At 44.9% G+C, this 20240-nt stretch overlaps 7 protein-coding genes across 7 annotated transcripts; 4 read left to right on the forward strand and 3 right to left on the reverse strand.

Annotated features, from left to right (window-relative positions):
- Positions 1-975: 975 nt before the first annotated feature.
- Positions 976-2668, forward strand: FA14DRAFT_118166 (PLP-dependent transferase; the record flags this gene model as incomplete). The annotated part of the gene is made up of 2 exons (XM_025496271.1): positions 976-1665; positions 1742-2668. The coding sequence occupies 2 exons, from the start codon at positions 976-978 to the stop codon at positions 2666-2668; spliced, it is 1617 nt and encodes a 538-aa protein (XP_025356777.1).
- Positions 2669-5129: 2461 nt separating this feature from the next.
- FA14DRAFT_2215 (putative pyridine nucleotide-disulfide oxidoreductase) lies at positions 5130-6934 on the reverse strand. The gene is made up of 4 exons (XM_025502023.1): positions 6352-6934; positions 5572-6281; positions 5289-5497; positions 5130-5217 (listed from the first exon to the last, which is right to left on the reverse strand). Exons 1-3 carry the CDS (start codon positions 6838-6840, stop codon positions 5359-5361), a joined length of 1338 nt encoding a protein of 445 aa, XP_025356778.1. The 5' UTR covers positions 6841-6934; the 3' UTR covers positions 5130-5217; positions 5289-5358.
- A 347-nt stretch (positions 6935-7281) lies between these two features.
- On the reverse strand, positions 7282-8663 carry FA14DRAFT_140321 (Metallo-hydrolase/oxidoreductase; the record flags this gene model as incomplete). Its single annotated transcript, XM_025497093.1, has 2 exons — positions 7282-7929; positions 8019-8663. 2 exons carry the CDS (start codon positions 8661-8663, stop codon positions 7558-7560), a joined length of 1017 nt encoding a protein of 338 aa, XP_025356779.1. The 3' UTR covers positions 7282-7557.
- FA14DRAFT_2289 (uncharacterized protein) lies at positions 7295-7644 on the reverse strand. The gene has a single exon (XM_025502040.1). It carries the CDS (start codon positions 7551-7553, stop codon positions 7377-7379), a length of 177 nt encoding a protein of 58 aa, XP_025356780.1. The 5' UTR covers positions 7554-7644; the 3' UTR covers positions 7295-7376.
- Positions 8664-9398: 735 nt separating the features above from the next.
- On the forward strand, positions 9399-10082 carry FA14DRAFT_175792 (uncharacterized protein; the record flags this gene model as incomplete). The annotated part of the gene is made up of 1 exon (XM_025500605.1): positions 9399-10082. One exon carries the CDS (start codon positions 9399-9401, stop codon positions 10080-10082), a length of 684 nt encoding a protein of 227 aa, XP_025356781.1.
- Positions 10083-13236: 3154 nt separating this feature from the next.
- On the forward strand, positions 13237-16418 carry FA14DRAFT_175793 (uncharacterized protein; the record flags this gene model as incomplete). Its single annotated transcript, XM_025500606.1, has 7 exons — positions 13237-13414; positions 13485-13738; positions 13807-14032; positions 14483-14815; positions 15195-15417; positions 15949-16249; positions 16314-16418. The coding sequence occupies 7 exons, from the start codon at positions 13237-13239 to the stop codon at positions 16416-16418; spliced, it is 1620 nt and encodes a 539-aa protein (XP_025356782.1).
- Positions 16419-17891: 1473 nt separating this feature from the next.
- FA14DRAFT_2350 (uncharacterized protein) lies at positions 17892-19290 on the forward strand. The gene has a single exon (XM_025502047.1). The coding sequence runs from the start codon at positions 18043-18045 to the stop codon at positions 18844-18846; it is 804 nt and encodes a 267-aa protein (XP_025356783.1). The 5' UTR covers positions 17892-18042; the 3' UTR covers positions 18847-19290.
- Positions 19291-20240: the final 950 nt, after the last annotated feature.

Consider the following 20240-nt stretch of genomic DNA (forward strand, 5'->3'; position numbering starts at 1 on the left):
AAATTTGGCGGTCGCCGCAAGACTTACACTTGATGGTGAAGCAAGTGTCAATCAGTAAGCTAGTTGTTTCTATCGAAACCATAATGAAGAACCTTTAAAATTAGGAAAGGGAAATAGCAGCTATAATCGTGCTTACGGTGCATTGTCGTAAAACAGTTCCTTTTTATACATAACTTTTAAATCGTTGCACAGCGATGGGCGTGCGTAGTCTTTCTCTTTGCGCTTGCATGATAAATGTGAAAGTAGCCGACGTGCAAGCAGATGCTTTAGAAAATCACAAAGTAGCCGACGGGTATGCAAATAAGTTAGATACTGCGTCAGCCACCGTTTAGGTTAGGAAGCGCACGGAGCATGATCATTTGCATTTACTCTTCTGCTTCATGGATGATAGGTGTTCTGAAAGTAGAGAGCTACGACGAACGCGCGTACAATGGATTCGAGCATTTATTTTCTCAGTTCGTCGATACTAACGCAACACCTCTTTCGTAGAACAGCGTGAGAATCTAAGCGACACGATTGCAATCGAAGATGTACACTTATTGAAGCAGTGCGCCGCGCACGGGCCATCCCTCGGGCGTTGTGGCGTCTGTCTGTTGAGATAAAATATGCAGTATCATTCGCAACCCGAACGGTCAGATCCGTTGGCAAAATTCGCACAAGGCATTTTTTTCCCTTTTAGCGGCAACTAAAAATCGTGATGCTTATGCTCGTGGGCTAACTGAACAACATAGTGTCAGAGCGCTGGCCTCTCCGGGACATGAGCTCCCGCTCTGCCGCAAGAAAGCCAAAGAAAAAATTTGGCAGTTGCGACTATCCCAGCTACCTATTTCTCATCGTTGTAGATAAGCTGTACATCGTTTTATGTCCGACTACAATTATAAACAAGGGTCATCGTCATAGTCGCGATTCTTTCCTTTCCGCCTTCAGAGATACGCAATTCTGATCACGGATACCATCATGCCAACAAAGACCCCTATGATCTCGGCGCGCGGACAGAAGCATGCCGGCAAAGTGACTCCTTTCTGGACTGCATTCGATAGAATTATAGGCGACGCATTTTGCCACGAAACAAATCCGGGAGGCATAGTCAATATGGCCATCAGCAACAACTCTCTTTTAGAGCCCGAGCTACTTGCCTTCTTTGGCGCCAATTTACGGTTACAGCCTGTAGACTTGACTTACGGCACAAGCTTGTTCGGCTCGCACCGTCTTTTTGCTTCGCTCTGTCGACACTTCAATTTGGGTCACACGTTTGCTCCTGTAACACCCGTCCGGCCAGAGCATCTTATTACCGGACCCGGGTGTGGACCGCTGTTGGATCAGCTTGCCGAGCACCTCGCTGAACCGGGTGATGGAATATTAGTTGCTGCGCCGTACTACAATGGCTACGATGCCGACTTGGCCTGTCGCGCTCAAGTGCAGTGCGTTGCAGTTTACAGCAGTGACGACGACGGAACGGGAGCGCAGAACTTTGAAGGCGTATCAGCACTGCGTAACTTTGCAGCTACTAAAGATAAATGGGAAAGCGAGCACGCTGGACAGACTGTACGCGCAGTGCTAGTATGTTCACCGCATAATCCTGTTGGGAGATGCTATGACCGCGAAGCGTTGATTTCCTACGGACGATTTGCGGAAGAGCACAATTTACATTTGATTTTTGACGAGGTACGTATGCTTGTATAATCGTTGGTGTCGGAAGGTTATAGTCAGCTGACGCTTTGTAGCTGGACCCGACCTAAAGATTTTTGCCTTGTCTACATACAGTTCTAAGCCTCACTGCACCTCACACACGAGTGATCCTAGCTTTCATTCAGCTTTATCGATTGACTGGCTGCGCGAGGCAGACTGTGACCCAGCTCGTATACACATAATTTGGAGCGCATCAAAAGACTTTGGCATCAATGGGCTGCGCGTTGGCACGATCGTCAGTCAAGCGAATGATGAGCTCTTGCGAGCACTCAAGGCTACGGCCAAGTTGTACATGGTCTCGAGTCCCGCCGACGCTCTCTTCTGTGCACTTGTTGACAATCAGTGTGTTTACGACGATTTCATTCGTACGAATCAAGCTCGCATGGCTCAAGCATATAGTGTTATAGCCCGATGGTGCGAATTTCATGAGATTTCGATGAAACAATGTACGGCTGGTCATTTTGTCCTTGTCGATCTCACTCGCTTTTTGCCCGATCACGTCGATGGCGAGCCTCTTGCTGATCTGCCTGCACGCGAGGGTGCGCTGTGGACCAGCTTTTTATCGCACGCCGTCTGCCTTACTCCAGGTAGCAACTATCACTGCACTCGCTATGGCACGTTTCGTTTGACATTTACGCTCAGACGAATTGCGTTGCTAGAGGGTTTGTCACGCGTAGAAAAGGCATTAAATTTGCCTTCCTGGCCGCATCGAGATGAGGCGCTGACCGAGATAGAACAATCTATGGAGACGATTGCGGCACCGGAGAACATGCCGACGGTGACACAAGCACAACTTGGTGTCTCACAGAATGTTGTGGCGGAACCGATTCGCGCTCTCGATGTTGCTGCTTCCACTGCTCGTGCGCGAGCGGGAAGGCGAGATTATGTCGACAGCTTACGTTCCATGTTGAAGGATGGCGGCGGCAGCGAAGTTTTGTTGAACTGTGGTATGGGCATGAATACCCCTGCATGTGCTTGACTTAATCTTCTTGCGTGGCTGTGCCAGCTTTTGCGCATCTTCAGGCATGAACACGTTATTCCTCTACGCCGCGCTTTACAACTCCGTTCGGCATCATGAAGACATTTGTTTGCGTCTCAGCGAATTGGACATGACCAAGCGCAATGCTTATGCAAAAGCTTTCAGACAAATCAAACCACACGATAGTAGTCGAGAATTGGGGGCTTTTGAGACCCATAGGCATTATTCTTGCGAGGTAGACTTTGCTCTTTCACCGCACGATCAGCGGGATAAATAAACTGCATCCTTAGTCTCGCTGCACTCATGCAAGTACGCAAGGTTCGCGTATATCAAAACCACTTGGGAGTACTCGTCGAGTTACTTCGCAGGCGGAAGAAGTGCGAGATGCTGTGTCATATGAGTAAGATATTAGTGATTGTTCTGGCAATGCGGTGCGGGTCATCTCTATAATTAAATTGATGATGCATAAAATACTATTTGTTCCTACACATCTATTCCAACCCGCTATGGCCGCAGCATGGTGTGGCCAGGCGGCGTCGAGACTGATGCACATGTCCATTTGCATCCTTGCTTCGCAAAGATAGATAAGAGATGGGTGCAAGAACCAGTGTTTCTCCCCGCCTGAGATCCGGAACGATAGACATTGGCTTCATGTTCGCACTCAAGAATTTTGCAAAGAATTGCGTATTTCCAGGTAGCAGACCTTGTTGATATAACATCGACCTCACGCGCGATATAGACTCTCACAAATGCTGATGTGTTCGAATGGCAGCGCCACAACTCCATTTTAAGCCTCTGTGAAAAACCGAATAGTACACGACGCGCGTAGAGTGGACTAACAGAATATTACGCCGGGCTATTTATGCTATTTGAGTTCTCTACCGAGATAAAGCGAAACTTCCAAGCTAATTTTATATATATATATCTAAGTGATGTCGTAATAAGTCTGGAGCGAGAGATGTGAAAGCAATTCAAGCTTAGTAGCGGTCAGCTCAATTTGTGTTCTGACGGTTTTCAATGTGTTTCTCGAGTAAACTAACCGAAGGAGCAGGATTTGCGATTGAATTGAAGCGCTTAGAGAGATTTATTTTGTTGGAGAAGCCACTCAATCTTGTTCATATTCTACACAATAACACACATTGAAATTGTGACTATTAAGCTTAGATTCTGTATTGCTCAGGTCAGCTTTGAATTTCTCTGTAAATGAGCAGTGCAATGAAGTGGTCACCTACCAATCACGGCGGTCCTTGCCGACTTCCTTGAATCTCGCTGCTGAGTTGGAAAGAGGAGCATCAGATTAGTTTGAGCGCGTAGAAATTGTACAAAACTTCGTTGATAGTATTCGGCACCTCAACCAAAGTGCACCGACCGAAAGCACACCAAGAGAGATGCAACTTTTTTGGAAACACATCCAGACCTGACATGAATGGAAAGTGTAGTATTACGACACTTTATCGTTCACTCGTCGATTATGATGAACGTGACAAGGGGGGGGGCAAAGGTTCCGTCAGAGCAGAGATTCAACGATTCTGACGTGTGAGAACGTAGTGGGAAATTCAGTGATGAATGATTGCAGCAAATGAATGGTTGTCCGCAGAATGAGCTCCGTACCCTAAGAGATTGTACAATGGCTAATATCTGTCAGTGTGCATCTGCAAAGAAATAAGGTCGTGCGATTGTACATTGCACACACAGCTGGCCGACCCCCCGGGATTCTTTGAAGCAATATCTTGATCATTCTGAATCAGCTTCATTTTTTTGTGAATTTATAATTTATTCTCCCGGAGCTCACACTTTAGCATGTCATCGCTGATCTGACGTTTTCACAATTTGTTCGGCAGAACGCATTTGATCAAATGTATGGAATTGAATTCAAAAGACATGTAAGAAAAATGGGTACCGAACACGCGGCATTTTTCGCTTCAAAATGTTCCCACGACATTTGAAAGTGACAATTTTACTCACCAGTACAGGACAGGGAAAAATGCTTGTTCAGGACGCTTACATGTACTATATATACATTACTATTTGAAGTAAATTCGATAGCTCTTAGACATCCCAGTCAAATTGTTGAGAAAGGCTTTTCAAGATGATTCAGAATGTTTTTGGATGGCTTTCTGCTACTTCCACAACGTGGCTCAAAGTGCAACAATGACCTCAAAAATGGGCATTGCGAGAGGAAAGGCATCACCCAAACGCTCTTATTTTTTGAACTTCGTGATCAAGAAATAAGTCATCGGTATAGGACACCGCAAAACAGATCGCGGATGAGTATCGGGGCACCCGCGGTTGCAAAGCTTTGAGAGAAAGGAATTGAAAAGAGGTTCTTGAAATCATTATCGAGAGAAACTTCGGCAAATTAGGCTGATTCCCATCTTTCGAATCCTTCTTTTAAAATAGAGACATTATCACTTCTGGTACGAGAGAAGTAAAACATCACGACGAATAGAAGTAAAACATCATCGTCATTGGTCTCATTCCACACAAAATTGATCTTATCTGATGCAAAGTTTGCCGTCTTCATTTTATTTGCAGACTGCTTAGAAAGACTGACGCAGAGAAAACCCTCTAGTGTGCTTCAAGTACCGATTTCAGTAATCCGGGGCCCAACAAAGCTCACCTTGCTTGTAATAAATAATGCAGATCGTACTCAAGGCTGTTTAAAGAGCGATTGAACTATATGAGTTGAATCAAACAGCCTTAGAGAAGCCTGAGGGACCGCCCCATAAACCCTTGATCATGAAGTTGAGGTATACCCACGGGAAAAAGTCGCGCTTGAGATAGTAGAAAGCGCGTTGCGGCTTGGACTGATCGTAGAGTGTCTTGAAGCTGTATAGCAGAAATGAGAGACAATTTCAGCAACGGCGCTTCATCTTAGAGAAAATTTTTATTTCTTAACTTACGTCTCCATCGGTACGCCATTGTACGCGAACTCAGCAAGAACCAATTTGCCATACTCGGTAGGAATGGGACAGCTAGTGTAGCCACTGTACTGGGCGTCAAGGGCTTTATGGTCTATCGATTGCAAGAGATTACGGACCAGAACAGGCGCTTGCTTCGTCACGGCAGCTGCTGTCTTGCTTGTGGGAAGAGATGAGGCATCACCGGCGCTCCATACATTTTTGAACTTGGTATGTTGCAAAGTCGCTGGGTCGACGCTGACCAGACCATCGGCATCCGCAAAGGGACTCTGTGTAACAAAATCCCATGGCCCCATTGGAGGCACGGCGTGCAGCATATCAAACCTCTCTCTGAACTCTCGGCTAGGTGCACCGCTCGCAGAAGTAGACGTCTGAAAGACAGCATGGTCTGCTTCAATAGCGACGAGATTCCTCGCAAAATTGCCTTGTACGTTGCGTTTTTTACGTAAGTAGTCTAATGTTTTGCTGTAGCGCTGAACGCCGAACATCTGGCCAAGGCCCGTGTTGAAAGAAATTCGAATCGGCGAGGCGTCATTGGGCGTGTAGAGATTGTGCTTTTTCCAGTAGTCCAGCGCCAACCACATGATCTTTTGCGGGGCACCGGCACATTTGATGATACCAGTCGGTTGGGTAAAGACGGCGTGGCCTTTTTTGGTATTTCGAATCACGTCGAAAACTTTGTCGCAATAATTCTAGATAAAGCGAGTGATAGGACTGGCGTCGTTAGCTGGTATTTCGCACTTACAACTGCTAATAACTTACGTATGAATAAATGCTGGCAACAGGCGCGTCCTTGTCGGCTAGAAGCTCCGGCAATCCCCTAACTTTGTGAAATTTGACTTCGATGCCAGGCGCAATGATTAAATGTTCGTACTGCAAACGCGTTCCGTCGCTCATCGTCACTTCGTTGTTCTCTGGCGCAAAATGGCAAACGCTAGATTTGTAAAGAGCAATCTTCTTATCAACTATTTCGTTCATCTGTCGTCGTATAGAATTTTTGTCCTTCAAGCCCGCGCCAACCATCGTCCAGCCGGGCTGATAATGGTGCCATTTTGACGGGTCGATGATTGATATGTCATTTGGCTGAAAGCGACCAGAGTTGAGGAGCTGATGTCCAATGCTGCTACCAGCTGCACCTGAGCCGACAATGACGATGCGATGTGCAGACTCGCCAGAAGATGGCGTCATGCCACGTGCCGTCGCGGCAACTGTTGCGTATCCACGTCGGGAGGCGAAGGCAGCTAAGTGCATTCTGTATGTCTGTGTGATTGGTAATAACGCTGTAATGGTAACAGGAAGATTAACAATTTGTTGCGCGCATAAGTAAGTCTGTTGTTACTTGTGACGAGAAATACTTAGAATTTGGGTCAGCAGTCTCTCTGTGGTTTCAGACATATTTGGCTTGCGATCGCGTCATTACTTAATCATGATCATCTGATCTAAAACTTTAGGTCGCGTTGCTCGTAGGGTAAGGACTGTATCTGCCGACATGTCAAAAATATGCGCAATAATATAATTTTTTGCGGTGGATTGGAGAAGAAGTTCAAACGAATCACGGGACTCACGCGATTGTATGCACGTGAGGATCCTGACCATGCTCTGACACTTGCATCGAGTAGATAAGGAAGAAATTGTGCAAGAATTGCGCACATTGGCATTCAAGTCGGTCTTGCCTGTAAGAACAACAGTGGAGACCTGTAGGCTTAAAGTACACAAGAAGAAGTAAATAGATCCATCAACGAAATTCGACAATATGACTTGATTTCGAACAGTAAGTGCAGGAAAATTCAATTCTTAGTGCTCATTTTTCCAATCGCGATCGCTGAAGTCCTTTGGGAAAAGAGAAAAAGAATTGGCAATTGGATTTTCGGCCGGACAAATGGGAAAGTAATATGTATGACTAAAATGCGGTGCTTCTTTACAGATAAACTACTCTGTGGGTTACAAACTTGGCACGGTTGCATTTTATTACAATAGATTAGCAGAGCCAGCGGTCAACGGTATTTGCATTCTACTAACGCCATCCGGTCCTGGAGGAGGCAAGCGTCCACCACGTATATTCACTTGCAGAGATGGGTGTAGTAATCGGGGTGCCGCTAGTTCTTTGTCGCGGATAAGACGTCGCTGGACGAAATCGTCCATATTCTTTAGATGCACATTTTCGTGTTGTGTTTCAGAGATGGTCGAGAAGCATTTTGGGTCAGCACGTGACGGTGGCGGGTAGTCATGACCGACATATAGGCGCGTTTGCGGACTTGCGTCGAGTAAGCGATGAATCGAAGCACGAAGCAGATCTGCGCTACCGCCTGGGAAGTCAGCGCGTGCTGACCCTACATCCGGCTGATGCGTCAAATTCAAATCAGGGAGCAGGTAGCGACATACGGTGAGTTTTCCTCGTCGCTCTGAATTTACACGTCAAGGGAACTTACGAGAAAGACAACATCACCCGTAAAAATATTTTCGCCAATTTGGTAGCCCATATGATCAGGCGTGTGTCCAGGCAGATGGATTGCGTTAATGCGAGAGTTTCCGACGCGCAAATTCATTTTTTCGTCGATTAAAAGGTCAAATGAGCCTTGAAGGTCACCTTGCGTCAAGCCATAGCGAGGCGCAAAGCGTCGCTGCACTTCTTCGATTCCTTTGCCGATAATGAGTGGCGGGTTTGCTACACGGTTCAGGTGCCCGACGTGCAATGAGCGTGATATGTAGAATCCAGCACTCAGGTGATCGGCATGAGCGTGAGTCTCGAGAACCGCCGTCACTCTGTAATTTTGGGCCGCGCAGAATGACATTAGCCCATCAGCTGACTCGGTCGTCACTGAGCCGGATGCCGCATCGTAATCAAGCACGCTGTCGATGATGACGACATCCAAGACTCCAGATTCTGCATCATACGGACTGCCTGCAACGACGTAAGAAAATGTAGATGTAGACTTATGATAGAAGCTATGCACAGTCGGCTCGCTGTGCTTTACAGGCAGATGAGTCTTGAAGGGTTCATTTGATGGTGCTGTTAGCGTGGAGGAAGCAGAGAATGATCGTGCCTGCCGGTCAGTTGTCAAACGAAATTGCATTGCAGTGGCAGTAGGTACATGACATGGCGAAAATAGTCTACGTCGCCTTTGAGAGAGTGCGCTTGATCTTGCAGATAAACCGCTCTGTTCTTCAAACGTGTGGCGGGAGCACGTCATACTCCTCGATGCTTGGCGAGCGCCATACACTTTTGAGAACATGGTGCGAGCGGATAGAGGTCGGTACGGCATTGCTACGAGGTTCAGGAACGGCGCGACGTGATGATGTTGACAAGATGCAAAGATATTTGTTTCTTTGTTTGTTTGTGAATTAATGAGTTCTAAGGAATCGATTGGCAAATAAGTTCAACATCCCATTCTCGTCCAGTGTGCTAGAGGCAACGAAGGGGCCGTGCACACACAGTAAGTAGGGCGCGTGATCAATTTAACACGCATATGCTGCAGGGACATCGAAAACAGAATGTCCGCGGTGAGAGTGTAGAAATCTGAATAGAGTTGGATGCGCATCGCAAATAACAACAAGTAGAATAAGCTGATATTTGACCAACTCTACTTCACAATTTTATTCCATCCCTCTCTCTCCTCTTTATGGTCGCGTGCACTTATGTGACGTCGGTTTACGTTGATTAAATGACGGATAAGAATGTTCACGAAGCGCAAGGGAAGACACAGCGTCGCAGTCGCTGCAAGAGCTTCTTTCATAGGCACTTTGTGTCAACAGTGCATGTCGAACACCTTCTGTGGCCCTTGTTACTCAACACGCTCACAACTGGCATGATGGATGCTACCAGCTTTGGTGCTTTCGGCGTATTCAGCTCGAATCAGACCGGTAATGTCATTATTCTTCTCTCTCGTGTCATCGGAGTGCACCAACGGTATGCACCCGGCGGGGCTTGCGCTGGACCAGCTCTGTTGACAACAGGCCTTAGTTTGGCCGTATTCCTCGTCATGGCCTTTCTCTCCGGTCGCCTTGGTCAACATTTTGGTCATCTCCACCGCGCAAGCCTAGCCATTTCGACATTGGTGCAGGCTATCTTGCTGCTGCTTGTCGCTGTCTTGATACAACATTCCGTTTTCTCGCCCGGCGACGTAAATGATAGTGACGTGACACATCAGTATGCCGAGCTCGATGCAGCACCTGTTGCTCTACTTGCTGCTTCCGCTGGCTTGCAAGTGTCGCAAGCTCGATGTTCAGGATTTCAAGAGATTCCGACGGCAATGCTGACGTCACCTATGGTGGATCTGCTCATCCACCCTCAGCTTTTTGGACGCCTTCTGCCAAGGGGCGATAAGAAGCTGCATTCGCGCAACGTACGAGCTGCATATCTAAGCACTTTTGTACTTGGCATCGCTCTGGGTGCTGCCGTGCATCGCTTTGCAGGTACGTCGATCGTAACGTTTATTGCGTTTGCGCTGCGTATCGTCGTCGCAGTATCCCTCTCTATTCTGCCACCCGGATAGTATAACATAAGCAATGTGCAGAATTCGCTCGAAAAATATCAAACTGGCTTCGTATAGCACCGTAGAAGGCGAAACAAAAATTTAAACGATTTGTTCTTAGATGGAACTCAATTTCCGACCTCGGGTCGAGTGAAATCCTAAATTGTTAGCTCAGCAGCCCGCACGACGCGCTGCACGCCATATCTTGGACTTTGTTTCCCAGGCCTGCGCGATCATCAATCTAGCTGCATCCTGATACCGATTACATTTTTCCTTTGATGTCAATGAGATCAAAAATTCCACTGTTTTTCGAATTTTATTTACAAGGAATGACGACTTTGTCCAGGGAAAGTTTAACAGCTCAAGAATGTTCTAGTCAATCTGTACAGGCAATTTGGGGTGATGATCCCATAGACAAAATTTTGGGGATGTAATCAAACCGTTTGCGGCTGATCGATGATTTTTCTCGATCATCAAATAATCAATCGAATCAAACCGGTGGAGAAGTCAACAAAAACGGCCTGAATCAGGCGAGCAAAATAACAGATTAGGTGATTATGTGATGAGACGATACTCATAGCGTCTTTAATCTCTTTTTTTTATGCTTGCCACGAGTATCTGCATTAGAATATAATCTCATTAAAATCCTCCTGCAGAGGAAAACACTCTGTGCCTTGTGGCGTGGCAAGATGAAGATTTTGGATATGACCACAATTTAGAATTGAAAGGCTTGTATGCTTCCGCAAATTTGAAAAAAAAAAAAAAAAGATTTTTAAGAAGTCGAATTTTACCATTGGAGGCTTGACAAGTCCAACGGGTGCCGCAATCGATCCAAAGGTGCTTTACTCCCGGTGGTCGCAAGAAATCGCAATGGTGTCGGCTAGTGTCAGCCTCAACTTTCGTCGGACCGCTCATCCAAATGGCTAGGTTATCAAGCCTGTCACCAGATCACGATAGCATATCGTCAAATTTTCTTTTCAGGAATTTAGATAGTGTCCGTCCTTACTTGCAATACATGAAGCATCCCTTCAGATGCGTGGCGATGAACGAGAGACCGCGAACCATTTCCGGCACACCATCTCTGTTTTACATATCTCATACTGAATCAGATGGTTAGAGATATACCTAATACGTCGGTTGAGAAAGACACGACTATCCTGATATAGCTTTCGTCATTACTAAGAGTAGTTGTGTTTCGACGAACAGACATATATCCTATCACGAATGGCTTTTGAAGCTGTGTCAATGAAGATGTAGAGAACATCGTTTGCTTGATGCGAGGTTGTATCGCGTGGGATTCTATAGAAACTTGACTAATGCGTTGTATCGATCTTTTTTAGGCGAATTGCGACGCTAGCAGGTTGAATCCAACGTGCTTAATTCACGTACTCTATCCTATCTCATCGTCAATCCTATCTAAGGGCGAGCGTAGAAAGAAAGTAGTTTCATAGTGCGAGCAGTACAATAAGGGGTACCACTTTCAGTCAAAATGGAATAAGCGTAGAATATTAATCCTTAGCTCACTATATGCAGTATCGGGACGGTGATCTGAACACCGAAATTCAAAAGGTAAGCTGCCGAGGAGAGGCAAAAAAAATTAATTCGCTTGCCGGGCGCATCCGGAAAGAACCATTTACCCTCTCTTTTCCTTACAACCAGGTACACATCAACATGATATCTGAACACATCTATACAACGACCTGAAGCTGCTGTTTAGAGGAACTACTGATCAGAAGGTGGCCAGAAATTTCGATCATCAAACTCAATTTGTGCAAAGACAATGCGTTGTTTTGTTCGATCTTTGACCACCTATGCTCCGTGCCATGCAGTGAAGTGAAAGCAACATTTTTCGGTATAGCAAATATAATGCGATTACAAAATGCAAGAGCAATGAGCGATCAACTAAGGGTACCTTGAGGTGGTTCATCTGCTCCAAAGGCATAGACAATCGTACATTACTTCGGACATGCTGTTTGTCTTGGACTGACACCAAAAAAACACTGAAAGCGAATGGGCCACTTCACAAGTATAAATTAAGGACCTCAGGTGACCCAACGTCGTGGTCCAAGAGCATGGAAGATTGCAAAGCTAATCTAATCAGAACGGGGCTTTTCGATTTTATCATTATACTCATTTCGGCCAATTGGCTTGGGAATAATGTCATCTTGAGTCATTTCTTTGGCAAACCTTTCGACAGCTGAAACCTGGATTATGGACTTTTTCCTGATATCGCGCAGTCACATCTGATGCCATCGAGCGGGAAGTCTGCAAGAATTGTTCATGCGCTCCATTGCCTCACCATGCTACGCGTGAGTTCCAATTCAACTTGGACTTGCGCAAATCTCTTAAGATCGGAAATTAAGGCTTGATCGGAGAAAACAATTAGAAGCAATCTGCCATCGCGATTTGTAGCCGCTTTTCGAACACCTTCTCCCGATGTAAGGAAAAAATAATCAAGACAATTTCGAGAGCAAAGAGAAAATTGATCAAGTAAACGAAATCGTATGAGATAAAAGATCATAACGAGCTTATAACGTCGTAAAATACTACGCTGTGTACATGTTGTCTCCAAGTAATTTTGCAAAAATTTTGAACTCCGTTATCTTACGGTGTTACTGCACGTATCGAATTTTATGGGGCAAAGCTCAGCCTCCCCAATATGATCGCAATAGTCAAGGGCGAGAATTTTCGTCAAAACTTATCGTATTCCCGAGATAATGCGCTGAAAGCTATTTCGGACCACCTTTTTCTTTCAGTACAGGCATGGCCAACACGTACTCATAGACATACAATTCGAATTTGGTTCCTATTATGAATGGAGCGTTGGGTCGCGTAGTGAGGTACGCTCTTTCTCCTGCAAGCACTGAAGCAGGAGGAAAAGCGACGCATGCCTAGACAATGAGAAAGAAATACCAGTGCGCGCTGCGAAAGTATTTCTACGAAAGCTTAATTAGCCCGGGAAATCGACGCTCACTTAGGGAAAGAGCAGACGCCGCCCAACTACGGATGCAATTTAACTTTTGCAATTGCTACTACAGCTCTTTTCGGTGTCGCATCGCCAATCTGACGCCAACACTATTTCAATGCTCGAATTCGGATCGTGATTTGATGTAAATCACAGGATCATCCAAGAAACGATAATATCTTTAAAACTCTTCAAGATAAGGAAGTTATCATGCAACAAACAGATGAATTACAAAAAAGCCTGCAAGCATCAATCGCTACACCCTATTATCATATTAAATCACCCTTTCCGCTTGAGCATGACAGGCGCTTTTTGGATCCAAGTAGGGGCAGCAGTTTGGCAATGCAAAGGCGAAGACAGAAAACACCTTCTGAAAGCGTTCGTTGTTGTGAGTATGGAGAAATCTAATGTGACTTGAACAGAATTGACAAAATTAATGCGTCATCTCCTCCTCGCAGATTGGGCAATACTATCTATACGACCTGCAGAGATTGGGAATATGTTGAATAAAGCAAACTTGGTCTTCCTCCACCTTGATCCAACTATGGAGGATTCATTGGGCTATAGCGTCGAATCGCTTATGGGCACAAGCGCGCTGGATTTAGTTCATCCAAATGATGCCAAGAGGGTCGGAACGAGCATCTTGCAGTATGTAATGGAGAATAGAAGCGAAAGTAAGGTGCTTCGATGTACTATGAAAAGCGTCTTGTCGGTAGGTAAATACGTTCATTCCTCCTTAATGATCGAAAGTTAGATTTTTCCTCTTTCACACAATCAAAGGAAGAAGATCACCAATTAACTGATCTCAGCATGGACCTAATTGGAGATGAAATGTTGCTATGCTTCTTTCATGCTGTTGATGATAGATCTAAACAAGATTACAATCCGGAGGATAAAAGTCAATGGACAAACTGGTGCGAAACGTCTTTAAGTGCTTTTGACGATCAACATTGTCAAACGCTATGGGAGCACATTTTGGCAGTAAGACTAATCAACCCATCATCAAGTGCGATTGAACGACATCAAAGCGGCTTTCCAAAAACTATCTTTCAAATTTTGACAAATGATCCAAAGGGGAATATTTTATTTTCCTGGCCGCCACCAAGGTTATTTGAGTCAATCCAACATAACATAAGCATATCCGGTACAACAATTTATAGAAATGGAAGCTATTTTGCAGACGCTTTTGCTAGCCTGACGAATCGATTAAATCTTCAGGAACACTATTTAGAAAATTACCAAAGACTGACGGCTTGTAAAAGTCGACTCCAAGCAAAAGCAAGCGCTAACATGGACGGCTTTGCCATCGACGTGAAAATGAGAGTCATTCCGCATGGGGAAATTAAATTTGCACTTTTCTTCATTGAAAAAGCGGAATACTCTACAGAACACCAGCCCAACCATCTAGAACAGGATGATGTCCGATTGTTATATAAGCAAATGTTTCCTCTTGCAGTGTATGGGAACCAAGAATCACTTTTCACTTGGGCACTGCGCTCTGGCCAGCAACAAGAACTAGAAAATTGGACCCCACAAACCCGTCCAAGCCAGTCATCTTCTAAGCCCGCATCCACGCATCAATCGGACGAATCATCAGCAATCTCATTCTCCACTCGACACCCAGAACAAGTAACTGACTTCCCTGCATTACAGAATGATGACGTGCAATCCAATTCGTCCGCACATGCAAATGAATTTTCGACTTTTCCCCCTATGACCGAGGCTGTGCTTGCATCTTCAGTGAAGTGCTTGGCATGCGGAACTTCAAAGAGTCCAGAATGGCGAAGAGGTCCGGACGGAAAAAAAAGTTTATGCAACGCATGCGGATTACGATTTTCGAGAGAGACTCTAAAGGCGCGGAAAAAGGGTTGATGGCAAGGAAGAAAGCTATGAATTAAGTCATGATCTCTGCTCACTGATGTAGATAGCACGAAGCGGGATGCAATCGCGAAAAAGAATGACTTTCATGCGTGTACCTGCGTCAAGCCTGTGCAAATCTCAAATTTTTTCCCTTTATTCGAAAAGTAGGACATGGGCAAGCAGAATCCGACAATCGATTGTTTGACGAGAACCGATAGGATCGGGATAGATCGGAAAATGTTTTGCTATTCGTCTGATCACATAACTCGCTTTTGCCACATCTGGACTTGGATTCTCATTTTACCCAGAATTTTCCAAGCACGTACGGCTCGCAAAGCTTCCTCGAACGTTTTTCGTTGCACCTCATCGGACTATGGACGAACTTGTACGGCTAAACGAAGGTAAATACCATTCCGACAAATGTTATATAAGTGTCAAGTTACGGAGTTCTTCTCGATCGTCACGCTACCACGATACAATGACATTAAGTGAAGGTAGTTCATGCGAAGAAGATGGAAAATTTTTGGAAAGGTACTCAAATATTAGCCCACTGGGCATCTCGAGTGACTGCGTACATTTTGCTGCATTTCCACAACCAGAAGGGCATCCATCACACATGTTCATTGAATACAACATACACTGGTCTAATGGCCGGTCTGAAATTTGCACATAAACGCACTTCTCTAGATTTATGCAGGGTATCCCCCCGCGAGTAGCGTAGAGAAGTTTGCTTCTGTTTCTGCATTTAAGCTCTCTTGTCCTCAGGTTTTTGTGTGAAGAATATTGTAAATCGATTTGAAACGTTTCTGTGATGGAACAAGGTGCTGGTCATCTAATTATCGCTCATACTACGATCTAGCCATGCAAGTTGCAAAACACCTACGAAAATGACTTGTAGCACTGTAACGTGAGTCAAATAGGAAGAAGGAGAAGAAGAATAAAGATGAGGTCACCTTCAAGGTCGGACCTACAGAGACACAGAATGAACAAGCGTAAAATAAATCCTCAAGGGAGCAATGCAGTCCGGAAAAAAGGGGGGTACTTCTTATCTCGACAAACGAGATTGCGTGCTTCTCTACGCAATCGAACAAAGAAAGAGACTAGTGCAAACCAACATGAATATGCTACAAACTCGCCACTTTCGATGACATCTCAAACGGTAGCTGGTGATCAATCACAATTGGCGGCTCCCGAAAACTACCAACGCAAACTCAGGATACAAGACGTATCGCGTGAGACAATCTCATCGGACTTTTCCACTTGTTTACAAGCGCAAAATGAAGCATTGCAATCGAGTATATGGGGTATTGCAAGTCTCGAGCACACATCATTCACCGCGCAAGAGGTCGATGCGCTTGATCGGGTACGTATGCCCATAGGAGTATTTGTCAAATAGATTCTGATGTCTTCTTCATCCACTGCTCCAGTTTCGAAGTGCAACATCTCAGCTCTCTGCGATGGCGCTGTTGCTACATTGCACCGGTCGAGACCACCAGCCAACAGATCGCAGGTTTAGTATGACCCGACCTTGACGCATTTTGTGGAAATGCAGATCAAGCAGTCAGATTCCTGGCATGTTTTCCGAGGACTTTGACTCAAGAAAAATCACTCGACAGTTTGACGATGGTTTGCGTTCAGATGGCAATTAGATGACAAGGGCAGGATAGAACGAGGAGCTTGTGAGAGAATGAATGCCGTCAGTCCAAGAATTTGAACAGAGACAAGAATAGAGGTGAATGGCCACATCCAAACTTTATCGTGTATTCTGCAGCCTTAAGTATGCATGGTGCGCATTTGCCTGAGGATGTATCTCAATACTCCTCATAGTATCAGCCTCCAAAATGGCGTTATCCTCCTTCTTTAGTCGGGTACATGAACCCATGTTCGTTGATCTAAGGTTATCTTCACGATCGCTTTCGTTCAAATAAAGACATCATTGCACCCGAGTCCTCAATAAGAGCGCACATGATATTCTACTAGAAATCTTCAAGAGTATCATTGAGCCAAAAATGATGTGATGTATGGAACGTTCAATCGGCCAAACTGTTGTAGATTATCAAGTTGTACTAAATCTATTTGCTGATGCCCCTGAGAAAATTGATGGCGTACATTACACAATGAAGGCACTTTGTCAAATCGAATTCTTCTGATCTGTTCAATCTCAGCATTTGAGATCGGAATATCTCAAGACGGGTCTATATATGTGTAGCTTTATCCAGCCGAACGGTGTAAGTATTAAGACCACTGGATTTCTTTTGTGTTTCTCAAATTCCTGCTGACTGGTTAAACCTTCAGATTGCGGAGGTCTTATTCAGAAAATGGGTAGTCCTCTCCTGATTTTCCATGTGCGGAGTTAGACGACTATTCGATGGAGTGTCCGTGCTTTTAAGGTTTCTGAGCCATGTCTTGTAATTCCACTTGTTACTCTGGCTTGATTTATAGTCGAATCAGCGAAAAAAATCAAAAATACATGATGTCTGGCAGATGGATCATGGGACTACGTTAGAAAACGGCTTGGCTAATCGAGAATTATCAATTCAATTGGACAGATGATTACAAGTCTTGTCGATTGATACAGTAAAAATTTGGTTCTCTCCAGAAGCACATATCGCGTCAAGATAGGCAAAAAAGCACGCAAGTGTAAAATGTGCAAGAGATTGCCACAAAGATATTGCAATTCTCATTGTACATTTTTCTATCTTAATCATTGTATTTATGGAATACAACCAAAAATCACAGCTCGTCGTGTGCTGTTTGAATCTTTGAATTCACATTGTGGTGAAAATGCAAATGTTCAGCAAGACTTGCACTCGCACGCCAGGTAGAGAAGAAGCGTCAGACAGCTTACCCAGAAAAGCACGTGTTTTATATTGCCCTACACCTAGCGTTTTTTCCAATTCCAGACTGCTCGAAACGCAGAGCGCAAATGATGGACTTGTACAAGAAAAATCACACAGGCATAAATAATGTGGAAAGCAAAGTATGATACACGGAAATCGGGACCGCGCATCTAGATGCATGCCCTGTGCGATCTCCTAACTTCCGCACTGCTCACCATCAACATGCGCTTTACACAAAATCGCCATCAGCGCCTCTTTTACATTACAGAAGCAATCTTCAGAGGACTGTCATTTTGCAAAGCGGCATTTTGAGGTTATGTCGCATGGTGATCAATCTCATTATCCCTTATCATTAGAAACATGGTCCGAAGTATCTCCAGAATGTCTGAAGGTCCTAGACGAATCCGGGGCCATGCTTCTAGTAATGCCACTTGCATTCCTGAAAGATGGAAAAGTTTCGCAATTCGGATACGTACTCGATTGTATACGCAGAAATTTTGAGGAGCCGGGGTCGCTTCTTTTCCAGAATGCCATAGTGGGAGAAGACGACCCGATACAAGAAGGCCAAGCAATTTTTCTCCGCGAAGATGGACGCAAAGATCCGTGCACGCCTCTAAGAGGACCTCGCTTTAAGTTCAAGTATCGTGCAGCTGTCGAGGGCGCAGAGACCAGCACGATGAGCAATTCGAAGCGGTCAACAGCAAATCAGTCTCATTTCCGTCTTGCTCTGGTTGCGCGAGATTTTTCGTGTTTGCTTTCTGACGCTGATTACGAGAAATGCACAGCTTGCCACATTCTTCCCCAATCAAGGCCCGAATATTATGAGGAAGTTCTTGGGAATCAGGCACGGTATCTGTTCTCTCCAGCCTACGGATTACTACTTCGAGACGACCTGCATCATTCTTTTGACAGAGGCGAGATAGCACTCCTACCTCACCAAGGCCAATACATAGTACACATTTTCAAGTATGACAAGGATACAGCAAGCTATCACGGAAAGATCCTAGACATGAATCGATTTCGAGGTTCAGCGAAGACACGACCTAATAATGACTTGCTGCTATTTCATTATCAGCAGTGCTCCATGAAATATCTGCGCGGATTTTCCTTTGGCATGTGACTTTACAATTATCTTGGCTTCTTCCACCTTATTCAGATACAATTAGCCGTCAAAGCGTAGAACACTGAATGTGGTGTGTTGCTTCTTGAAAGCGTATAGAACTTGTCCAAAGGTACGTCTTATAGAACCGTTTCCGATGCTAGACGGGCAATTCATCCATCGAATTCACGCACACAAGGGTTTCCTTTTTCCTATTCATTGGACGCTGCGCTAATGCTTGTACCGTGGTATTGCTCTTCTCCATCCACTGCGGTCAAGCTGAGCATGCCCACGGATGTTTGAAAGACTTTACTCGGATCAACGCCAACGAAATGGCAGCTACAGATGCCGTTGCCCATACTTGGTGAGTCTGTGGGAGGACACTTCATCGCTCACAATCCATCTTAAGAATAGATGCTCATCGTGCCAAATTGCAGAGTAGTATCCTTTCGAGAGAAACCGAGAAAAGGCTAAAAAAGGACATGCACGGAAACATTGTGACTACACGCTTCTCAGATTACCTGATCGGATCTTAGAACAAAAATCAGCCAAAAATTCCTGTCGGCTACTAGTCTTATACATACCCTCCCAAATTCGCCTTCCCCTGTAAAAAAGGACTTTTCTCAACTCTGCGGCCCTACCAACCAAAGCGCACTTTCACCACGAAGTTCTGTCAGCTACGTTTGATGATCTTCATGCACATTGGACCGTTCGCGTTCGTGATTTGAACACATAGAGAGAACGTACATGTACAGCTCGATTATTATTCTCCTGCGTAGGTGCTCTCAATGTCCCTATGGAGTGTGATGTTACCGACGCTGAATCTTTTCGAGGCCGCTTATTCCACAGTGCACGTTGAGAAAAAGACGTTGACCTGCAACAGAAGAAGGTAGTCATTATGGAAAACGGTTATACTGCATCTAAAATTGTTCCTGCTGTTGCACCTATTGTTAGGCGATTGACCAAAATAGTCCGTGCAAAACATTGGTATGTTCCCCATTTTGGTTCCCCAATTGAAAACCGTTTTGGGAGAATTGTATGCTCTGCTAGCGCTTGTTTAACAAGCGATTTCATGTCGCCATTGCTGTCGTTTTCTTCGTAGAAGCATGCCGGTCAATAATCCACGTACTTCATTTGAAGTACAAAAAAAAGTTTTAAACTTTGAACTAAACATGTGAATATTGTCGCATTAAAGAGTTTTGCAATCCAGAATAATTTTTTACAATTGGAATTAGAATTATGCGAGCAAGGCACTTTATGTGATTCTCTCTTTTGCAAACAAAACATGTGAGTGATGTAATGATCAAAAAAAAACTGAAGCAATTGAATCAAGTCTTTTTGCTCTTTATTAAGCGATCCTACTACCAGGAACAGTATTTGCGCCCAGCTTTGTTCGGCTGTTCACTATCTTCATG

The sequence above is a fragment of the Meira miltonrushii genome (genome assembly GCF_003144205.1).
Source record: "Meira miltonrushii strain MCA 3882 unplaced genomic scaffold FA14scaffold_1, whole genome shotgun sequence".
Taxonomy (NCBI): domain Eukaryota; kingdom Fungi; phylum Basidiomycota; class Exobasidiomycetes; order Exobasidiales; family Brachybasidiaceae; genus Meira; species Meira miltonrushii.